The 23,462-nt window shown below is 40.7% G+C and overlaps 1 protein-coding gene across 1 annotated transcript; it reads right to left on the bottom strand.

Annotated features, from left to right (window-relative positions):
• Positions 1-1,130: 1,130 nt before the first annotated feature.
• Kbtbd8 (kelch repeat and BTB domain containing 8) lies at positions 1,131-14,125 on the bottom strand. Its single transcript, XM_005364917.3, has 4 exons — positions 13,883-14,125; positions 13,156-13,366; positions 7,668-8,782; positions 1,131-4,230 (listed from the first exon to the last, which is right to left on the bottom strand). The coding sequence occupies exons 1-4, from the start codon at positions 13,896-13,898 to the stop codon at positions 3,767-3,769; spliced, it is 1,806 nt and encodes a 601-aa protein (XP_005364974.1). The 5' UTR covers positions 13,899-14,125; the 3' UTR covers positions 1,131-3,766.
• Positions 14,126-23,462: the final 9,337 nt, after the last annotated feature.

Here is a 23,462-nt window from a genome sequence, read left to right as displayed (position 1 = left end):
CTTAAGAGTGCTTGCTGCCCTTTCATTGGTTCCCAACACCTATGTCGGGTGGCTTACAACCCTCCCAACTCCAGCTCCAGATCTGATGCTCTCTTCTGCCCCCCCATAGGCACCTGCATACATGTGGCCTACTCACATACACATATGCCAAGTAAATAAATATAAATTAAGACAAAACCCTTGACTTCATGACATTTTAATAGGGGGAAAGATGTGTGGAAAATAGAGCAGAAAGAAAATAGCAGAATGAAAGGGAAGGACATGGAAAATAGAACAATCTAGAAAGTTTGGCTAGCAAGTTGATGTTTTAAACTTTAAGAAAAATCTTACCTCTGCATTTCCTGCTTGTGTATCTTCGCAGTGTGTACGCTCAACACATGCACTTTGTGTTGAGCACCTGGAACTGGATTTGCAGACAATTGTGAGCTCCCATGTGGGTGCCAGGAATCGAACCCCAGTCTTCTGCAAGAACAGACAGTGCTCTTTAACAACTAAGGAGAGTGATATTTTAATATAGACTGAAATGTAAGGCCTTCTCTGATCGATGACATGGCAAGGGCAAAGGCCCCATATGAGAGACACTTGGCATGTTTAAGGAAGAGCGTGGTTAATGTGGCTGGAATCCACTAAGTTCAAGGAATTATGGTGAGGTCTGCGAGATAGTTTTGGGTTGTAGACAATATTGGTAATGACCTCAGTTCCTATAGGGAATTGGGATGCCATCAAATCTAAGCAGAAAAGGGACACAACCCTGGCTTCAGAAGCACTCAGACCACTATGTGGAGAAGTAATCACAAGGCTCAAGGGTGCTAAGCAGAAAGAAATCCTTTGCAGTAGCAATTGCACACAGGCAGACAGGACAGGCATAGGCCAGGATAACATGGTTGAAATGGTACGTTGACCATGTGGACATTACATAGAGGAAGCAACAGAATTCCCTGGGATGGGATATGAAGTGTATGTAAGAGAGGCATCGAGAACAGCTTAGACTAAAACAATCAGAATGAATAAAAGTTATTGGTACAACTAACTAGTTGATTGTATGCCACAAGTCAGACATTTAATAGGCTAAAATATTACTTCACTCTACCATGACATAAGTTTGTGATTTTCAGCAGATTTTAATTTTTCAAAATTCATTCTTCAGGTCAGTTTACAACACTGGTAGTTTTAAATCAGAAAAGGTTTTATTACAAGAAACAATGACATCAGGTAAAAAAATGCAAAAAATTGTGCAATTACGGCAAAATGTTTAAAAATATCTACACATTTGCCCCAGAGGACTACAGTACTTACTGCATACCTGAGCACTGAATGCTGAATGCCATTTAAACCTCCCCGCAAATCACATTCACTTTTCCTTATGCATCAGTGAGAGCAACTTTGTAGGATAACAAGAAACAAAGACAGACACAAATCATTTCTTCTTCCTACAACACGGTTACACCTCGCCCAGTTTTCATCGTGTAAAAACCATATAGGAAAAGTGCTTCGACATTCTTCAAATGTAGAAACATAGTTAAAGTGGGATTGGCATCTGTTAGGTCTTTTCATCCTGTAGTAGCCATTGTGCCTTTTACTGGTATTCTCACACCATGAAAATGTACCCTAAGTATCTACACATAAACCCACACATGTCACTAATCTTAGTTTCCTAGGACCTTTTCTGAAATCATTTTAAGAGTGGCAAAAATATCCCAGCTATGTAATGTAAACAAATAGTTTTTCATACAAAACTCAAATATATATTCTACACCTATAGCAAATTCTAATCCTTGGCCTGACAACTACTCTCAGATGAGACCCTCAATATACACTGTTATAACAAAAGGACCAACTGCTGTACAGACCAAGAGAATAAATCTAGTGTAGAATTAGCCACAGTGTGTTGTTCTCTTACGTACCATATGGAACATGTACATTGCTAACTCAATATTCTATGTCTTGTTTTCAAGTATTACATTTTTCTAAATACAGAGATTGTCAAAGTGGCAGGAAATCTTAGATACTCAACAAAGCTTTCAAAAATAAATTACATGGATATCTCTTTGTAAAAATTATTTTTCCTTCTCATTAGCAATGCAAACTATAATATAATTCAAAAACTTCACAGAAATATCCCTAACACAGCATGAAGCAAAAGAAAACCCGAGACAAACTAGAACGGTAAAAAAAAAAAAAAATTTTTGGCTGACAAAGTTTACAGAGACGAGGAGAAATCGCACAGCTATCCGTGTGGAACATAAACGCTCACTCTGAACTCCATCCACTTGAATTCCTGTTTCAGAGAAACATCTCTGCTTGTAGGGCTTTTACAAAGCAGTCTACCAAGTTTCTGGAAAAGGAGGTATGTGATGCAAGAGGCAATGTTTTCAATTTGTTTCACAGTATCATCTTACAATTGGTGCAAGCCCCCCTTCCCCCCTCAGTCAAACTGCTCTGACTGAGGACAGACTCTGGCCTTATATGTATACCACTTAGTTATAGTACATAGTAATGAGAACGTTATCAATCCAAATGCCTGCCTTAGGTACAAAAGGACTTGGTTTGTCTTTCATGTTAATAATCCTAACAGAGAAACTGACCAATCAAATATGAACAGCTCCTTAGTACCTACAATACAGAAAGCTATGATTCTATTCATCCACTTGTCCTTCCTTCTACATCACCTACTGCTAGAACAAGTGTTTCAACATAAAAAATATTTACCACCATTGGGTGCAAAAAAATAGAGATTGTAACTGTAATATGAACCTTAAAAGCAACTAAATTATTAGATCACTTCAAGGTTCTTGTTTCTAGAAAACAATTTTATAAGTAGGTGTAAAAACTTCACATTGTAAGTTAACTTTTACGCTACCAACAATGACTGGACAGGCAGAGGATGGAAAAAAGGCTGGGCAACAAAACAGCCCATGTTAGTGCAAACTTAGAATTGTAAAACTGAATCCAGTCGGACCAATGGCCATCATCCATATCCTATCACACAAACAGCAGACCTTGTGAAGTCACAAGGTAAAGTGCCATGGCCATGGAAGTAGCATGCTAATCTCAAAGATAAACGTAGGTTCAAACCATTTAAGTCTATCTAGCTCCATGTTAACTAACGAGCACCAGTCACCTGCAAATCTGAGCCCTTTCTGGGATTTTAAAAAATGAGACAGTGTTAGCACTTGAAAAAGTTATGGATAGAAAACTGCCACTTCAACGTTTGAACTTAAAGTTACAGCAGAATATGAAACAATCCGACTAAAGGTTCTTTCTGAGTTTTCCTTCAGTTTAACAGAGCACATTAAATCTCATACACTTGAAAACAGTACACAAAAATAGATATGTAAATACATATAAATAGTACGAATGAGGATCTAAGTTAGTGCTTGTCTGTGTTAGAGAGATCACAGCTAAACAAATGATATTGCCTCATAATGTTACCCGTATTTAAAATAAAGTCATGTTAGCTAGTTTGGATGTCTCTACCCAGGAATACTCAAACTGCTTTTTAAGAGTGCATAGTTGTCTTGATTCACCTGGTTTCTCAGGGACTGCTTCTCACAAAATTCCAGAATGATACTTTAATGCCAGGGGTGGAAAATGCTGATAATTGCACTTTGTTCCCTTTCCTTACTCAAATGAAAATGTCATGAAGATAAAAGTGAATCCCTCCCCACACCACAATCTTTACGAGCACCCATTTCTGTCTACAAAACTGTTTTCTTCAATGTCGCTTAGTAGGAGATGACAGAGACGTGCTGAGGCCTGCCACTTCTTACAGTACTTTCTGAAGACACTGAGGATAGAGTTTAGCCACAGCACACTCAAAATGGCGGCCAAGGTCCCACAATCGGTCAGGGGTCTCGTACACTTTCATCCACTGATCGGCAATGTCGTCATACTGGTAAAGAGAATTTTTCCTGCTGGTTCTGAAGATGTGTTCTTCAACAGTCACTTGAGTAGCTCGGACAAACAGATGGAGCTTATTCTGGAAAAGTACTAGCTTCAGGTATGGATTTATGGATTGATCACATGGAAAGTCCTTCTTACGAGTCCATTTATTTAACTCGATATCATAGGCTTCTACAGTAAACACACGCTGATGATTTCCACAGGTTCCAGCTATGTAGTAGATAGAGTCCTTGTACACAGCTGCCAAGCCCTGGATTCTAGGCACAGTCATGGGGGTTAAAAACCCCCAGTAGTCTTTTTGAGGCTCATAGAAGAGGAAAAATTCCCCTAAAAAAAAAAAAACGAAACAAGTATGTAAATTTTGATGGTTGGTTGCAACTTTAATTACAACCTCTGAAGACTAAAGAGCTTATGTTTTCCAAGTATTTGCCTCCTGTAAAATATACACAGGAACAGTAATATTATAGTCAACCTGTGTTGGTATGGATGGCCTGGGGAGAACAAGACAGGCAACATGCACACATACAACTTAACCATAAAAATCCATTACATATGTGTATGCTATTTGGTTAGAAAAGCACAGGGAATTCTTTAGTTTTGTACTTGTGGGTCACTGATGTGTTTACATGAATGTTGTTATAAAGCAAATATGAATTTCAAAACGATTTATGGAATTCACATTGAATAGGTTACTTTTATAAAGTGACAATAAGAGTGTGGTGAGTCACACTGCCAATATGAAAATGTCTGTAAGAATCTTGCTGATATAGTATTGCTTCTCCGGCCTGAGCTCAGGCCAGCCTTAAGATCATCCTACCTCACCCTTCAGAGAGCTGGGATTATAGGCATGTGCAATGACCAGCTTAATGGGAATATTGTATAATGTCTTTGTGATAACAATATCGACTCTATGGACAGATTAAACTTACACTTCAGCAGTTATGGGTAGAACAGGTTAAATTTTTTTTTGTTTTTAGAAACAAGGTTTCTCTGTGAAGCTTTGGTGCCTCTCCTGGACCTTGCTCTGTAGTCCAGGCTGGCTTTGAAATCAGAGATCTGCCTGTCTCTGCCTCCCAAGTGCAGGGATTAAAGGCGTGCACAGAGGCAGGGGCAGGTGGATTTTTGTGAGTTCAAGGCCAGCCTGGTCTACAAGAGCTAGTTCCAGGATAGGCTCCAAAGCAACAGAGGAACTCTGTCTTGAAAAACCAAAAAAAAAAAAAAAAAATTCAACTCTTCCTTTAATAAACTAAAACCAAAGATAAGAATTAAAAAGACTCAGGGCCTCAGAGTCCTCTTATATAAAATACAACCTCTGGTTAAAAAATATTTATATTGGTCACGACAGCCTATTAAGTCACTGCTGTTTTGCTACAGTATTTGCATTAATATACAGCCAACATATTCCATTGAGGAGCCTTCAAATTATCTCTATAAACTATTTTGCCAGTAATATACAAAGAAAGAGATGGAGGCGGGGAGCATACTCCATCACACTGGATACAACCATCTTGGATGAATTATACACACATTCTTCTATTTTGCAAAGATAAGCCCAAATCTTGCCACGTTTTCATTTAACTGAAGTACAGTAGCAGACAATATTACTCCTTAGTTAAGTTCTGCAGAATTAAATAGGCAACGTAAAGCAAACGTGTCTAGGCATCTCTCAAAAAAAATTTTTTTTTTTTTTTTTTTGTTTTTGTTTTTCGAGACGGGGTTTCTCTGTGGTTTTGGAGCCTGTCCAGGAACTAGCTCTTGTAGATCAGGCTGGTCTCGAACTCACAGAGATCCGCCTGCCTCTGCCTCCCGAGTGCTGGGATTAAAGGCGTGTGCCACCACCGCCAGGCATCTCTCAAAAATTTTAGGTTTAAAGAGAAAAAAAAATTTTAAAAATGGGACACTGTAGGGTTAAGCCAGCCCCTTTAGGGGGCAGGTTTGCCTCGGGCGAATGTATACTGATAAATCGGGCGGGCAGGAGGCGGCTCATCCCTTTTTCCTGCCTCCTGTGCTACGCGGGAACCTCGGGGACAGGGCTTAAAAATAATCACATATATCTTCATAAAAACCTACATTTTTTCCGTTTTATTCAAGTAGTCATATAGGAAATAATTTACATATAACCCATTAGGAAACACGGAAAATAAAAGACTTTAGAGTCATCTATGCTGCATTCAAAATCCCAGCAACTAAAACATTTAAGGAAAGTGTATGGGGCTGGGGAGATAGCTCAGCAAGAAAAGTGCTCACAATACAAGCACGAAGACCTAAGTTCAGATTCCCAGGATCCACGAAGAAGCACAGCATGGTGGTACACACATATAACCTCAGCAGTGAGGGAGCAGAGAAAGATTCGGGAGGGACTTGATGGCAAGCCAGTTGAGATAACTGGTAAGCTCCACTTTCAATAAAATTCTGTTTCAAAAGTGAGGTGAACAGCAATAGAGAAAGATACCCCATATTTATGTCTGGCCTTCAGGCCAAGCATAATATATACATAGCATTTTAAAATATAAACATACCATAAAAAAAGCCAAGAGCTACAAAACGTAATTTTGAGCCTTTATAATTACATTTCATAACTATAAAACCCTTTGTGGGGCTAAAAAGTGCCTCAGTGGCTAAGAGCACTAATTGCTCTATCAGAGGACTCAAGTTGGATTCCCAGCAGCACAACCATCTTAACTCTTGTTCCAAGGTATCCCTCTTCTGGCCTCTGCATTCATTAAAGAGGTATGTGGTATATAGTCATACATTCAGGCAAAATACCCATATAATGAAAACAACCCCCCCCCAAAAAAAACCCACAAAAGTCTTGTAGAGTTGGAAATAAAGCTCAATGTTTAAAAGCACTGGCTTCTATACCAGAGGACCTGGTTCAGTTTTTAGAACCCCCATGTCAGTTTACAACTGCCTATAACTCCAGTTCCCGGGAATCTGACACCCTCTTCTGATCTGTGGACACTGCATGCACATGGTGCACTGATGTGGGATTCCCCTCTGTATGCTGCGATTACCATTAATGAATAAAGAAACTGCTTTGCACTTACAGGAGGGCAGAACTTAGCTAGCCAGGGAAGACAGAACTGAATGTCAGAAGCCATGGAGCCCTGCCGGAGACAGGCACCAGAACTTTAGCTGGTAAGCCACAAGACGTGGTGATACACAGATTAATGGAGATGGTTAAATTAATATGTAAGAGTTAGCCAATAAGAAGCTAGAGCAATTGGGCCAAGCAGTGATTTAAATAATATAGTTTCTGTGTGATTATTTTGGGTCTGAGCTGCTGGGCGGCCAGGAAATAAGTGGCCTCCTTACAACAGTGCACAGACATAAATGCAGGCAAAATGCACAAATATATATATGAAAAATAAATAAATCTTTTTTAAAAATCCTTTGGTAAATGAATAGTGTAATTCCAGTAAACTCACTCAGTAAGTTCCGTAAGTAGTAATTGTTACATCTCTTGATAATTCAAAATCAAAAAAAAAAAAACCAGGTATAATTAACCTGTTTATTAGGCTTATAAAAATGCTCTGAAATATCAATAGCTGAACTATTACTTATTATGGTTTTTTTTAAAAAAAATGTATGATATCCAAACATAACATGAAACAGAGGACCATTTCAGTAACTTAAAAATATTTTAAATTTTTAAACTTTTTGTTTTCTCAAAAAGAATGTCCTAGCATAGTTTATGGTTAGGAAACCCGATGTTGCCTGTCTTATTAAGTCTCCCCCTTCCTTGAAGAACCACTGTCACCTACCCTGTAAAACATAGATCTTTTCTTTGTGCTCCACAGCATTGTGAAACTCCATTGCAACGGGCATGGCACAGACAGTCATCCAACAGTTCTCTCTACTGTCATAGCACTCCACGGACTTCAGGGAGTTTCTCCCATCACCTTCGTACACACGCCCTCCAATTGCATACATTTTACCACAGCAATGCACGAGTTTGCAGCCTATTCTGGCTCGAAGCAAGGATGGCTTGGATAGCCATCTATTGGTGGAATGGTCATACATCCAAAAATCATTTTCTGCCTTATGATCGATGGAGACCTCACTGCTGCTTGGCCTGTATCCCCCTGCGATGTAAATGTCATTATCTGGTGATACAAGGATCCCAACTTCTCTTAGGTCATTTGGTGGTTTGCATAGTTTAAACACTCTTCCTGTGACTATATCTAGACAAGGCACTGTTTGCTTCTTTCCTGAGTGTTTGTGTGCAGCATCAAAACATATGATCATTTCAGAAGCAGTCATTCCAAGCCTCTGCGTACAGCCATTGGTGTTGGACAGCCCCTTTTCTCCATAGCTTTTGGTTATGGCCTGTGCAAACTGAGGTGGAATTTTCTCAATAAATGTATCTTCCATCAATGGAAAACGTATACATTTGGCAAAAATTTCCGGAAGGTGTACTTCTCTTTCAATCTGCTCATGCTCAAACCACCTTATAATGCTCTCATAAACGTGCTCTTCCCGGTCTACATTTAAATCATCACTGTCTAGTATGCTTATGAGTTGGTCTTTCGTCAGCTGCAGAAACTCTTGTTCTTTGGTGACACACAGAAACTTTTTACGGATGTATTCTTTTGATCGATCTCCAAGTTCCTGATGACCATAATGATCAGCAAAGATAAAGACTCCAATAGAATTCTGTGGCTCCAAATGACTAATCATATACTTAGCACATTGGTCTTGTATGGAAGGAATTTGGAAGATGCTAGCTGTAGTGAACAAGGCCTGAACATTGGCCTCTGTCAGAACAACTCTAGAGGTATAGGCATAATTCAATACTAAATCCATTGATTCAGCTTCAACACCGATGATTCGAACTTCTTTCTGAGTACTTTCCGTAAGGCCGCTAGTGAACATGGATCTAAGAAAAAAAAAAGTGGTTAATATTTTATATGTACCACAAATGAAAATTTTTAGAAGTATAAAGTTACACACAGAGAAGCCCTTCTGAAGCAAAATGAATCCATTCCTCATGTTCTGAAGAGGGATGAACTAGCACAAAGACTTAGTTCTACTTAATCACAAAAGCTCCGTTCTCAGGGTCATTCCATCTTGTGCCAAAGGAGTTTTAAAACATACAGTCTAAAAATATGGTAGACTGGTGGATTGCTTCAAGCTGAAACCACCTGGGGAACTAAAGTTGATGGAAGAGCATGTGGCCTGCCTCTCTCTATGCAGCAAGCCACTGAGATTCTTTCAGGATGGTGGTCCTTCAGATACCAATAATGGGAAAGAGCCAGGATCACCAGAGTAACTGGGTAATTGTGGCTGAAGTGAGCCTGAATACACAGACTCAAGTCACTCCTCCTTTCAAGTGCTCCTGTGGCTCCTCAACTCTCACACATCCCTAAGTAACATCAAGTGCTCCTGCGGCTCCCCCACTCCCCACAGCCCTAAGTAACATCAAGTGCTCCTGCGGCTCCTCAACTCCACATCCCTAAGTAATATCAAATGCTCCTGCGGCTCCCCCACTCCCCACAACCCTAAGTAACATCAAGTGCTCCTGCGGCTCCTCCACTCTCATACATCCCTAAGTAACACCCCTAGAATTTACTGCCCTAATCCAGATAGCCACTTACCCTGGCATTCCTTGACAAATGCATTGCTCTTTGTCTAACAGATATAAATGCTTCATGCTCCAATAATTTGGGTGGATTTTGCTTTCTTGTAAAAATCCCTCTGTGCAAGTAAAATTAATAAGACTCTTATAGGCATCTCTTGTTAATCAGATCTTGGGCTAATTGGGTTCCTAAGTCTCACCTGGGGAATGACATAAGACCTGGGAAAGGGAGGAGGCAGGATTCTGTTCTCACATGCTAACTATAGAAAAAGGAGAATATTGTTAAGAAACCACACTGTAAGTGACATATTTCAGATCTGATAATCCTTAGAACACCTATCCAAGCTTCAAGTCAAATTGCCTTACAGATAATGGACCTGAAATGATAATGTCCCAGACAAAGTTCAAGCTATCATCAGGATAGCAAAATTAGTCCTAGCACAGCGAGCCAGTCTAATAAAATCTTTGGCGGCCCAGTGAAAATTACAAGGGAACTTGTATGCACTAAGTCAATTTTCATCGCAGAAAGAGAAGAGCATTCTTCAAAGGTACGTAGAATTCACCTATACCTTTTCAAACTGGATTCCTTTTAAAGACCACGTTACTTATTCTTGGACACTGTGAAAACCTTTCCTTAAAACAGATATACTTCATTTTAAAGTTTAAGTTCCTGTAGTTTACCTATTTATATCCATACAAAAAAATTATGATAGGGTTAATACAATGCCTTTCTCTTAACATTCAACACATTGCTGATTCTACGGAAATTATTTTTAATTTCCCCAACTTATACCCTCAGGACTAAGCTTCTAAGGTGGGTGCAGTGGTGTGTGACTCCAGCTTGTGGAAGGCTCTCGCGAGAGGACGGCCATGAATTTACAGCAGCCTGAGCACAGCAAACTTCAATTGAAAACAGCCTGGCCATGCTCTAATATGTTGCTTTAGTCAAGACAGTTGGGTTTTTATTTCTTTTTTAACTGAGTATATTCATAAAACCGTCTTTCCCCAAACAATAAGCAGATAAAACAATTGGACTCTTAAGTATGACTCATTTGTAAACATTATTTCCTTTCTGTAAGGTTTCGTCTTAAAGAACCGTTCGCTGTCATTGTTTTGAGAGAAGGTCTTTTTACACAGCCCTGGTGGTCTTGAACTCATGAAGATCCTCCTGCCTCTTTGACTCCCCAAGTGTTGGCATTAAAGACATGTACTACCACAACCACCATTCTAGGAAACTCTTAAATATCAAAATTCTTCCAAAAGACCTATTAGAAAAGATATGTACACTTTTATTCTTTCTGAAGAGCATCTGGGGTGCTGAATAGGATGTGCTGAAGAAATCAGTGTCATACTGGGGATAAAAGTAACTGAAACCTTGACACTGGAACTTGTTTTGTTACACTCTGAAAAGTATCCTAAGTGGGAAAATGGGCAAACACCTTTGAAACCCTCATCAAATACTTGGGGATTTCAGTTTTTTAAATATTTTATGCTTTTTATTTATGTGTATATATGGAGGACTGACCAGCTGTGAGTGCAGACGTTTGCAGAGTTTACAAGATGGCATTGAGTTCCCCTGGAACTGAAGCTACAGGTGATGGTAAGTAGCTTGATATGAGTGTTGCTAACTAAAATTGGGTCCTCTGCAAGAGCAGTTAGTGCTATTAACCACTGAGTTATCTCTCCAGCCCTCAACATGTGAGATTTTAATATATAGTATGAGAAACCTGGAGGGTACAAGGGCTCAACTTGGTATCCAAACTACTTATCTTTTTACTTCAATAATGTAATTTTTCAGTTTAATATTACCATTGGCTTTGATAACTAGAGACCAACTGCTCCCATTTTGGAGCTGGTTTTCAGTTCAGGTGCTAAATCATTCACTTATATAGCTACCACATAAAAAGAAAAGTCCAGCCCCTCATTGGGTAGACAGGGAGAGTATCATCACATATCCCTTTATCGTGGGAGCCACTCCTGCATTCAACCGGCTAGGCTAACACACACGAATGGCCTGATACCTTCACGAGTTCCCAAAAGGTTCTTCAAGTACTCTTGAGTACACTGGGAGTCTTCCCTCGCACAAAATCCAAGGAGCAAAATGTTTTCTTAATGATTAATTATGAAACCGCTGCGTCAGAAAGCACGGGTCACATTTTCAGCTGCTCTAATTCTTTCACCTGCAATGCAAGCCTTAGAGTCTATTAAGTATGAGTCCTGAGAGTCCCATACCAGGAGAGCCAGGAAACTTGTATGCAGAATTTAGTATTTAGGTTTTCTAGTAGCATTTTTTTTTTTTTTTTTTTTTTTTTTTGGTGAATGAATGCTCCGAAATATTTCCAAGCATTTTTTTAACTTCTTAGAAACTAAAATCTATTGTAACCATACTTTTTCTGTATAGGCATTCAAATCTAATTTTAATTACATATGACATTCATATGGTATTATCTAGAAAATAAAGTTTCAATGAGAAAATTTTTACTTTGGAGCTCCAGTTTATTTTACTATTCAAAGATAATAGCTTTTTTTTAAAACAGAAACTTTAATGAAGACCCATTTCACCCATTTTTGTTCATATGTATAACACAATAAGAAGTCTAGTTTTAGAATAAAATCTAGCTCTGCAACGTGATTAACATAGATCGCACTCAATGAATCTTTTTTCATATATAAATGGAATATGTATTGTCTCTGTTTCATGTTTTCTTCTTTCTGGCTTCCTATCCTGTGATAATTAATAGTCAGTAGTTCAATGATCTACCCAAGACAAGTCTAAATGGTTTTAAGTAACAGATTCAAGTAACTATATTCAAGCCAGCATTCTGAAGAAAGAGGAACAAGAGCTAATGAATGCAACATTACAGTAGGATGTGCCCTACAAGCTCCTCCCAAGAGAAAGCAAGATTGTGGCTGACAATATGAACCACTTCTGAATACCAAAAGGCTTTTAGAAGAAAATACTTGAAACATTATGTCCAGATAGAAAATTACCTTTTCCAATCACCTGCTCTTTGTTTTCAGACCAAAGTTTAAAATGTTCACTTTTCAACATTTTATGATAAAAATAGAAAATGAAAACAGCAATACCTTTGGGAATCTTGGAAACTAAAACATAAATAAACTATTTATTCCACTACATTTTACAAAACTCCACGGCATTAAAACATTCTACTAAGTCCTAATTTATTTGTAAAGGAACAGGTTCCTATGGTTTAAACTCTAAAAAAAGATTTACTAAAAGAAAAAAATAAATTTTAAAAAATAAGTTACAGATCAGTCTCTAATAAAACTTCCAATGACTGAAACATTGTATATCTATGCTTCCCAACACAGCAGCCACATGTAGCTGCCTGTGCACCTGACTCGTATTAGTGCAGCTGAGTTACTGAATGTTTTAAATTTAAGGCATCATTATGTTCACGTGTGGTGGCGTCTTCCATATTGGGGAACACCTCACACAGAAGTTCACTAACTTAAAACCCAACCCTCTGAACTCTAAAATCCCACAGTTCAAAACAAGGGCACATTAATAAGTCAAAGCCTGTTATTTGTTCTCAGAAAACAAACGCACGGCTTGCCTTTGTTTGTTTGTTCCCAACTCAGTATCAGAACCAAGTGTGCAATACCGGCTACGAAGGATAGGATAGCAATACAAGTTTCTACCGTCGTCATACCTGAAGTAGGGGCTGATTGCAGCAAGAACGTTTCTATGACAGGAAAATGTTTTCCCGTGATCCACTTCCACTACAATGTCTGTCAACTGTCCTTCATCGTACATTGTTTTGAGTTGCTTAAGAATATTGCAAGCATGGAAGGGGTCCATGGCTTCGTTGGTTGTGTCTGAAGACGGAATCCCATTCGTCGTTGGGGAAGACTTACTTAAATCTAGGAGGAGAGAAATCGAACAGCCACAAGAAGTTCGAAACCAGTTACGGCATCGTAGGTTTTTTTTTCCCCCGACCCTAGGCACAAACCCGCCGGCGTAGGCTCTAGGAGCCGAGAGCCGAGCGAGGGGAGAACAAGTTCCCAGGCCGGCGCGCACCTCGGGAGCCCGGCGAGCCCGGACCGTCGGAGGGAGGGTGTGAGGCGAGCCACCCGAACCGCCGGCGGTGCGCGGGGACTCGGCTCGGGGACCAGCGCGGAGCGAGAGCCACCCGAGGGCAGCGCGACCGAGGGTGAACGCCAGGGCGCCCCTCAACCGCCTCGCGGGCGGCCGGTACCCAGACGCCCCGTCTCCGCGGGCGCGCCACCCACCGACCTCCTCCCCATTCATCTTCGCCCCCGCACCCGCCGCCTCTCCATCCTTCCCTCCCGCCTTACGGTCGCCTCCTCGGGTCGGAGCACACACCGCGCTCCTGGTTTCCACCTCCGGTACCGCGGAGGCAGTACCATGCAACCCACCTGCCGACGCGGCCATTTCTCCAAGGGGCCCCGGCTCCGGTTATTTAAAGAGGAAATGTCATTGCGCTTCGCTCGCTCCCGGGTTCCGGCTCGCCTAAGCCTCGCCCAGCCAATGGGGGCGGCTGAGCAGGCCGGCTCCTCCCTGAGCCTCGAAATGCATGGCGCCGATTGGTCAACATTCGTGTACTTGCGCATCGGGAAATGTAGTTTTAAGGCACTCGTTTCCGCGTGCTCCTTGTCGGGCAGGGGGTCCAAGCCGGCCGTTCCTATTGGCTAGCTGGACGGAGGAGGAGCGCCCCCTAGCCCGCCACCTTATGCCTGTGAGATGCGCAGCGCCCGCCGGGAAATGTAGTGCACTGGTTGAGGAGGGCTGTCACGCTGAGAGATAAGGTAAGAAAAGCTCTTGTAGTACAAGTTTCCCCAGCTATGGCCTCTCTCCTCGTCTGGACTCAGTTTTAAAAACCAGTTTCTTCATTCCCCAAAGTCCCTGCCCGTGACTAAAGTCCGGTAGGAAAACGTGCTCTACATGAGGGCTTTGAAACTCTGCAAAGTTGGAAATGGTCAGGAGGGCTGTTATCCAAAAATACAAAGGAAATAAGACACCCTACCCAGAAGAAAAATATCGGTAGGCTCCAAAGCAAACCTCTGATGAAGTCCGCTTGAAATGGCATCGCCCTAGCCACCTGGCCTGCTTTTCACAGATGAGCAGGGTCTGGTTAGAAGGCCACTCAGGACCTAAATCCACTTAGCTTACCTTTCTAGCACACCCAGGAAACACCTGTGACACTGAAGAGTTCAGGAGCACTAGTGAGCGGGAGGCCCCGATGATTGATTTCCCCTGAGCTCCTTGACAGTGAAGGACGAGGTCCTCTGGGCTTTCCTGGGAAAGGATGCTCGAAAGAGGCTGCAACTGGAGTTCGCTGGGACAGTGCTGGAGCCCTCCTGACTCTTACACAAGCGCTTCGAGCTCTTGAACATAGATCCTTTACCCTAACATAGACGCAACGGCTGAAACTAATGGGCCAGGCAGTGTTTAAAAGAATACAGTTTGTGTGTTGTTATTTCGGGGCATAAGCTAAACAGGCGGCCAGGTGCCGGGGATGCAGCCCCGCTGCTCAAAATACTACAGAATGGCGCCCAGATGTGTGGACAACTGTATCCACTGAAAGCCTGAGGAAGCTTGGGAAAGAGTAAAGCATGTTTTTCTTGGTAGCAGCGATTTCTCGGGTCTGCTCTGCTTGCTAGAAGCAAGCAAGCGCTCTCATCTAAGAGAGGCTTCCTGACTCAGCTTCAGCTGCAAAACCCTGCAGCTCTTAAGAGGTCCTGCCACGAAACATTTAAATGGTGTTGACGAAAAGCTGAACGTATGCTTTTCGGTTTTCAGCCGTAGCAGGAAAAAAGCTGCGCAGTTTAAAAATGCCGGCTTTCTGGGCTGTCCTGCCAGGGCAAACTCTGACTCTTTTACGCAGGCGGTTTGTGCGGTTTGCAAGCACAGGCTGCTGAAACTTGCTTGCTGGCAGGGACCTTGAAATGCCATAAAGTTGTGGCAGTAAACTTGGCTACAGCCAGTACCTCAGCCATGAGGCTGGAAAGCTAAGGAATGGGCTGGATCAGGCTGCAAAAGCCACAGCTTTAATCTCACCCATATTGCTCAGTAATTTAAATGCTCGTGTGGTCAGAAAAAGAAAGATATACAGTAAAGAGAGATTCAAATACAAAGAAAATTTCTAAATGGTTTACTGTGTGTTAAAAATATATGAAGGCTAAAAGTTGAAGTTCTTAAAGTAAAAAAAGGAAGAGAGTTGTTGTGTGTGGGAGGAGTAAACAGAACAGAATGCTGGGAGGAAGAGGAAGTGAGCTCAGAGACGCCATGCTCCCCTCTCCTGGGCAGATGCGATAGCTCTGCTCTCTGAGGCAGACGGCGATGCAGCCAACCACCAGGTCAGACATGCTGAATCTTTCATGGTAAGCGCACCTCGTGGTGCTACATAGATTATTAGAAATGGGTTAAGAGGCTGAAACTAATGGTCCAGGCAGTATTTAAAAGAATACAGTTTGTGTGTTGTTATTTCGGGGCATAAGCTAGCCAGGCGGCTGGGGTGCCAGGGACGCAGCCCCGCTGCTCAAATTACTACAAGCAACAGTTGGCATTCAGTCTACCTCATAGTCTTTGCAAGAAAGCATGAATTTTACTGTTGATCTTTATTTCTTCTTCCGTTTTTCTGAATGTGAGTATGCGTGTTTTTACACGGATGGGGTTGTGCGTGTGGAGGTGGTGCTTGTGCACGTGTGTATGATGCATGTGGAGGCCTAAGATTAGTGTTGGAAGTCCGACGTAGTTGGGTTTCTACCTTATCTGGTGAAGCACAGTCTCTCAATGAAACCCAGGGAGCATGCATCCAGCTGGTCTTTCCAACCTGGGGAATCCCCTGTCTCTGCCTTCCTAGGTTGGGTGCTGAAGATTCGAACACCTCTTCTCACACTTGCGTGGCAAGCTCTTTAATGACTGAGCCGTCTCCTCAGCCCCTTTGTTGGTCTTTTCTCCTCTCTTCATCCTGTTTCTGCCATCTAACAGGATGTCTGACACATTATAAAAAGGTTAAGAAAAAAATAAATGTGAAACAGAAGTGAACAAGCACTGGGAATGCACCCTTGAATCTGTGAATGGGAGGAAGCTTTAATTAGTTCACGATGATAACTTCCCGAGTATTGGAAAGACCAAGCAGTTGAATGTTATTTATTTTTTATACAGCTGTAAATTGAACCAGAAGCCTCAAGCAGGCACACTATCGGCCCCAGGTGAACTTATTAAACGGTATTGAAATTTCACCTATGATGGAAAAAGAGTGGGGATGATTTAAAATCGTTGAGTTCTATTCCCTACATGTGCTAGAAATTCAAATAAAGTTCCAAGCACTATACTGCTACGCAAATTAATGAAGTGTGTTTCCTGGGGTTTGGGGCTTATGGACATCAGAGTCCTTGCTAATGAAACTCGAAAGGCTTGCTTATCAGCATCGTCTTTACATGGTGAACTTGACTTCACTTTTGTTACTCCTAACTTTGAATTTGCATGTTTCATGTGTTCAATTTAGGAAAATTATTTTGCTCACAATATTGAAGGCATTAAGAAACAATGGCATTACTTCTCAGGATAGATTTAGCGAGTAAAACACGGAGCATGCATTTTGGGGGAGTACTACTGACTGCTTAACTGAAGCTCAAATTTAATCAACAACTTTTCAATCCTGTTAAAACAAAGGAAATTCTACTTACTCTTAAAGAGTAACTTGGCCAATTCTCTATCTTTTGTTTGTTTTATTTGTTTGATGTGACCAATGTCCAGCTAAGTTGCCCAATCTGGCCTTGAACTTGAAATCTTCCTGACTCAGCCTTCTGAGTGCTGGGATCACATGGTCATATCTCCATGACTAAAACAATTTTCTATTTAATTCTGTACTAACTAAATAATGCAATTTTCCATATTGCTAAATTAACTAAAAAAAAAAAAAGCTTTCTCATCTCTTAACAGACAAAGATTTGTCAACGTAGGGACAGGGCAGACTAAAAAGTACAGCAAGTAAATCTAAATTCGAAAAATAAAAAATTGTAATTCCAAGCTTCCCATTCATATGACACCCTATAAATAGACTTCACTACCGGTCACGGGGTATTGCCTACTGAAGATTTTGTTATTTTTTTAATGCACTTTTTGAACAGAATAAGTAGAAGGTTCTCAAAGTTGAAGAAATTAGTTCTCCTAATTCTCGGTGCTTTTTTAGGAATACAATTAAGAATTTCAAAGTAGATAACAAATGGCCAGAAGCTATAGTTTTATTTTTGAGTAAGGCAGCTCTAAGTTCAAAGAACCTAGAAAGCCTGTGCACAGCCTGGAAAGATATCAGCAAAAGCAGCCGCGTTTTCCTAATGTATTCAGCACTGTGTTGTCCTTTGAAGCAATTTTCCTACATAGTTACAGTTTAGAGTAAAATATATAAAGGATAGAAATTGTGAAAGCAACACAGAACATGCTAAGCACTGCATGTAAGTTAGACACTGGAGCTTTCTTACTGTATACATTACCTTGGCACCAAAAGCAAAGAGGACCGCTGTGATAGCGGCTTGAGAAGAGTCTTGACCTTTAAATTGTAGAGATGAAGGATCATGAAAGCAACAGATTTGAAAAATGAGGGGAAAAATGCAGTCACCTTTTTGTGTGTGTGCCTTAACATTTAGAGAATGACTTTTAGCAATTATCAGTTGTGCACAGGTGATTGTCAATAATAATCCCACACAGCACAGAAGTGATAGCAGTTCTGATGAAGGAGGAGGAAAGAGAAAATAGAACCTCACTTCTGCAAATCGATTCTGTAGCTTTCCAATTTCCTCGTTTCGTGCTGTGGAGGCTGTGAGATTAACCGGAGCTGTATAAAATGAGAGAAAGTAAGGAGGAAACTGCAGGCTCTTACCTCTCAGCAAATGACACCCTTACAGATTTATCTTTCTCGGCTGCAATCTACTTGATGCGTCTAATGTGACATTTTCCTCGTTTTGTTTTGTTTTTATTAACTGGATTACTGCTTGGAATGAAGCAACAGAATGGGGTTTTTTTTTTCAATATAAATTTAATAATTGCAGCTACTAATTTTTTTTTAATTCTGAGACCTATATGTTGCATATGGCTTCTTTTATTTTAAATACACAATCTAAGCAGATATAAGCATTAAGTCTGCCTTTTGGGTGTTTCTCTATTGTAACCCTTATGTAATGGTGATAACTAGAAGACCATATTTTTTAAACATTGAATTTTACACCAGAGTATACTAAAATGCATTAATTTGTCCTTTCAGTACTTGGAATTTAGCCTCCACCAGAAGGACAATGTGCATGGATGAAAGGAGTGGCGTGAATATTTAATTTCTCAAAAACACACTTTTTGTTTTGCTTTTGTTTTCCTTAGCACTCTCCTCTGCAGGAAGATTAGTGTATAACCCACATGACGCTGGAGGAGTTGAACAGTAATTTTTGTTTCTTTCTAACCCTCATTACGTTATGATATAGTTTAAGCTCATGGATTAACTAAAACTCATAAATAGGAACATATAAGCAGGCAGCAGTCTTCAGACTGCAGATGTAAGAACAGAAATCACAGAGGATAGGCACCAGGTATTCTGAAAAATACACTTCAAACACAGCAGAGAGAACAGAATTAAATATGTATAAGGCAAAGCTATTGATGTGTCCCTAATACTCTCAGGAAGAGTTGACTTTTCTGTCTGGTTGTGGTACCACCACTTTTCCAGCCAGAAGCTGCTTTGCTGTGGCAGGCTGCCCCAGGTGTTGGATGATGCAGAACAGCATCTCTGGCCCCACCCAATAGGGGCCAGGAGCACACCCCACCTCCAGATGTGAAATCAGTAATGTCTCCAAACATTGTGAAATATCCCTTAAGGAGAAAGCTCCCACCAGCTGAGAGACACTATTTTTTAATTAATTTTTTTTTCATTTATTTTATATACCAACCCCAGTTTCCCCAACCTTGTCTTCCTGTTTTTTTCCCCTCCCCCCTCATTTATCCCTCCCCGCCATGCACCCTTCCTTTCAGAAAGGGGCAGGCCTCCCATAGGAGTCAACAAAGCATGTCATAGCATGTTGAGGCAGGACCAAGCTCTTCCTCCTGCATCAAGGCTGGGCGAGGCAATCCTGCATGGGGAATAGGTTCCCAAAGGCCACTCATGTGCTAGGGATAGGTCCTGATCCTACTGCCAGGGGCCCCACAAACAGAACAAGCTACACAACTGTCACGTGTATAGGGCCTACTTTGTCCCATGCGGGCTCCCTGTGGGTCCAAAGTCTGTGAGTTCCCAGCTGTCTCTGTGAGTTTCCCCTTTATGAGCTTGATCCTCCCCGGGAGAGCCACTATTTTTAATGTGTCCCCACTTTTCTTCCTCTGGGCCATAGGCACTTCCACTTTGTTGACAGCCCTGTTTTACTTTCCATTAATATAGAACTGTGTTATTTTAAACTATTTCATTTATTTTCTTTTTTTTTTTTAGATTTATTAATTTTGTCTTGTGAGTGTTTTTCCTGCATGTATGTCTGTGCACCACAAGCATGACTGGTGCCCAGGAAGGTTGGAAGAGAGTGTCAGACTCCCTTGAACTTGAGCTGTGGATGGTTGGTTGTGAGCTACCAAATGATTGCTGGTCCCCAAACTCAAGGTCTTCTGCAAAAGTAACAGTGTTCTCAGCCACTGAGCATCTCTCTAGCACTCTTGTCTTCTTGCTGGGGGATATTATTTTAAGATGTGTTACATTAATTTATGCTGTGAAACATTTGTTTAACGATGCAAAGATGTGCTGCATTCTTTTATGTTGCATGTGTTTAACTCTGTGAAGCTTTGCCTGTCTAAAAGACCTGGTGGTCTAATAAAGAGCTGAATGACCAACAGCAAGGCAGGAGAAAGGACTGGCAGGGCTGTTAGGCAAAGAGATAAATAGAAGGAGAAATCTGGGAGAAGAGATCAAGGCCTGAGGAAGAGAGGAAGACTCTAGGGGCCAGTCACCCAGCTATACAGCAAGCCAAGGAGACAGAAGTAAAGAAAAGGTAAACAGAAATAGAAAAGGGTGAAAACCCAGAAGCAAAAGATAGATGGGATAATTTAAGAAATAAGCCAAGCTAAGTTCAATATTTTTTTATTTTATTTATTTATTTATTTGTTGGTTTTTCGAGACAGGGTTTCTCTGTGGCTTTGGAGCCTGTCCTGGAACTAGCTCTGTAGACCAGGCTGGTCTCGAACTCACAGAGATCCGCCCGTCTCTGCCTCCTGAGTGCTGGGATTAAAGGCGTGCGCCACCATCACCCAGCTTCTAAGTTCAATATTCATGAAAAAGATAACACTCCATATTTATTTGGGAGCTAGGTGGTGGTTCCCCCAAAGAGTAAAAAGCAAAAAAGTCAAAGAGAGAAAACAAACAAAAAACCAACCAACTACATTTTTTAAAACATATTATAGTTAATACATGCCTTAGTTTATAACACATATAACCCCCTAAGTCTTACCTCCTGCTGTTATGCCCAGTCCCTGGGGATCCCAAAAGACCACCAGGGAGACCAACTCACTAAAATGCAAAAGCAAGGTTTATTGAGTGCACAATTATAAGCTGGTAGGGACCTTGTCAGCTGCAGTAGTGAAAGGAAGTACCCCACCCTTCTAGAGCGCAATATTTAAAGGCAAAATCCAGAAAAGTTACATTAGCAGGATGTGTGTTGCAGGAAGGGCCTGCTTGTTTGTTCCGGCCGCCTGGCTAGCTTAGCCCCTCCAAAAACCACACAGAAACTGTATTAATTAAATCACTGCTTGGCCAATTATCTCTAGTTTCTTATTGGCTAATTTTAACATCTTAGTTTAACCCATTTCTATTAATCTGTGTATCACCATGTGGCGGTGGCTTACCGGCTAAGTTTCAACAGCATGTCATACTCTGGTGGCAGATCCATGGCATCTCTCTGACTCTGCTTTCCTCCTCCCAGAATTCAGTTCTATCTTCTCTGCCTATCTAAGTTCTGTCCTATCAGGCGAAAACAGTTTCTTTATTAACCAATGAAAGCAGCACAAAGACAGAAGGACCTCCTACACTATTTCCCCTTTTCTGTTTAAACAAAAAAGGAAGGCTTTAACTTTAACATACTAAAATTACATATAACAAAGCCGTTATCAAACAAGAATTACAGTTACAATATTTATATCTACTTTATCTTTTATCATAACTAAGGAAAACTAAATATAACTATAAATTCTTCAACTCCATCAAAGACTCCAGAAGGATTTAATATTAACTAAGTAAATAGGAAGTACATTATAAGCAACTTCCAACACCCTAAAAATGACAGAGACATCTCACTGCCTGGACAGTCACCCAGAGTTCTTCTGTACCATTGAGGCATCCATCTTCAGCCTATAGACCCAAAGTATCCAGCAGACTTTTTCATGAAGCAGGAAATTTTAAAGACAGTTTTGTCACTTTCTTTTGTATCCTGCAGAATGTCTCGCAGACTCTCATGAAGCAGGAACCCCAAAGTATCATCTCACTTTTAGGCAAGTTTAGCAATCCTTTCTCTGTGGGTACTGCATGTCCAGTAAAGCAGTCCAGGCAAGAGCAGGTTCTTGCCCAAATGGCTAACCAACTCCATAAGGAGCCTCTTCAATGCCCACCTTCCTCTTGAAGTAGATTGGTGCTGCTAGGAGCAGATGTGTCTCACTGTCATGAAAACTCCTAAATTTTAAAACACTTAAATGCCATATTCTGAAGGTCTCTGAAAGATTTGATGAATATCTCTATATATCTAGAAAATCTAATTAACATGACTATAATCTTGACTATCATAGATGACTATCTATTAACCTAAATTTGTTAATTATACATTACATTTTTAAATGAACTACACAAACACAATGCCTTAATCAAGAGCAGAAATATATATATATACATAATGAAATTGACCTTAAATTTGTATCAATAAATCAAGATCCATACCAGTGCAAATTATTCATATCTATATCAGGTGTTTGCTGACAAGTGCTTCTATCTACAATGGTTGGGATGTTAGGAATTTCCTCTGGATGGTCTGTTCCTGAGTAGTCTCAGTTTATGGTCTTTCTTGCAATCAGTATTGCTGTAAAGAAAACTGCTGAGTCTCAGGCCTCTTGTCATGGCTAGGTCCTACACTGCTTTATACATTCTATTTACTCCTGGATATCTACTGTTACTTCTTCCCACTTTAAATAACATCATTATGGATTTGAAATTTAGACAAGTATATTTACATAAGTTATTCTTATAAAAAAAAAGTTCTGAGTGTTATGTTCCCTGGGACTTCACATGATAGATAGTGTTGGGCTCGGAATTTTATTTTATTTCTTTTTTTTTAGCTTTTTAATCCATGCGGTGTTTTTATTTAAGGTTCATCCACATTCTTTGGTCTCTTTCAATTTTACCTTCTCAATAGCCAGCTCACTCTTCCTCTCATTTATATCACTCAAAAATACCATGCCGTTAGTTGCATAGATGAGTGTATTGAATGGCAAATGGGCAGGCATAATAGGCAAAATAATCACTGTTCAAAGACTTCTGAGTCTTAATTCCCAAGGACTGTGAACATGTTACATTATATGGCAAACAGAACGTCACAGAAATGATTAATTGAGTATTTTATGACAAGGAGATCATGCTGGATTAGCTATGTAAGCCTAGAGTGCTGTGGGACAATGGTCTTTTATCCTGTCACTTGTATTATTTTTAATAAAACGCTGATTGGCCAGTAGCCAGGCAGGAAGTATAGATGGGGCGACCAGCTAGGAAGGAGAGGCAGGGTGATGAAAACAAGAGAATTCTGGGAAAAGGAAAGACACAGTCTGCAGTTGTCAACCAGACACAGAGGAAGCAAGATGTGACTGCCTCACTGAAAAAGGTACCAAGCCGCATGGCTAACACAGACAAGAATTATGGGCTAATATAAGTTATAAGAGTTAATAAGAAGCCTGAGCTAATAGGCCAATCAATTTATAATGAATGTAGAC

This window comes from Microtus ochrogaster, unplaced genomic scaffold, assembly GCF_000317375.1.
Source record: "Microtus ochrogaster isolate Prairie Vole_2 unplaced genomic scaffold, MicOch1.0 UNK1, whole genome shotgun sequence".
In the NCBI taxonomy this organism is placed as follows: Eukaryota; Metazoa; Chordata; class Mammalia; order Rodentia; family Cricetidae; genus Microtus; species Microtus ochrogaster.
The sequence above is the reverse complement of the archived record's forward strand: the minus strand, read 5'-3'. Positions and strand labels throughout refer to the sequence as shown.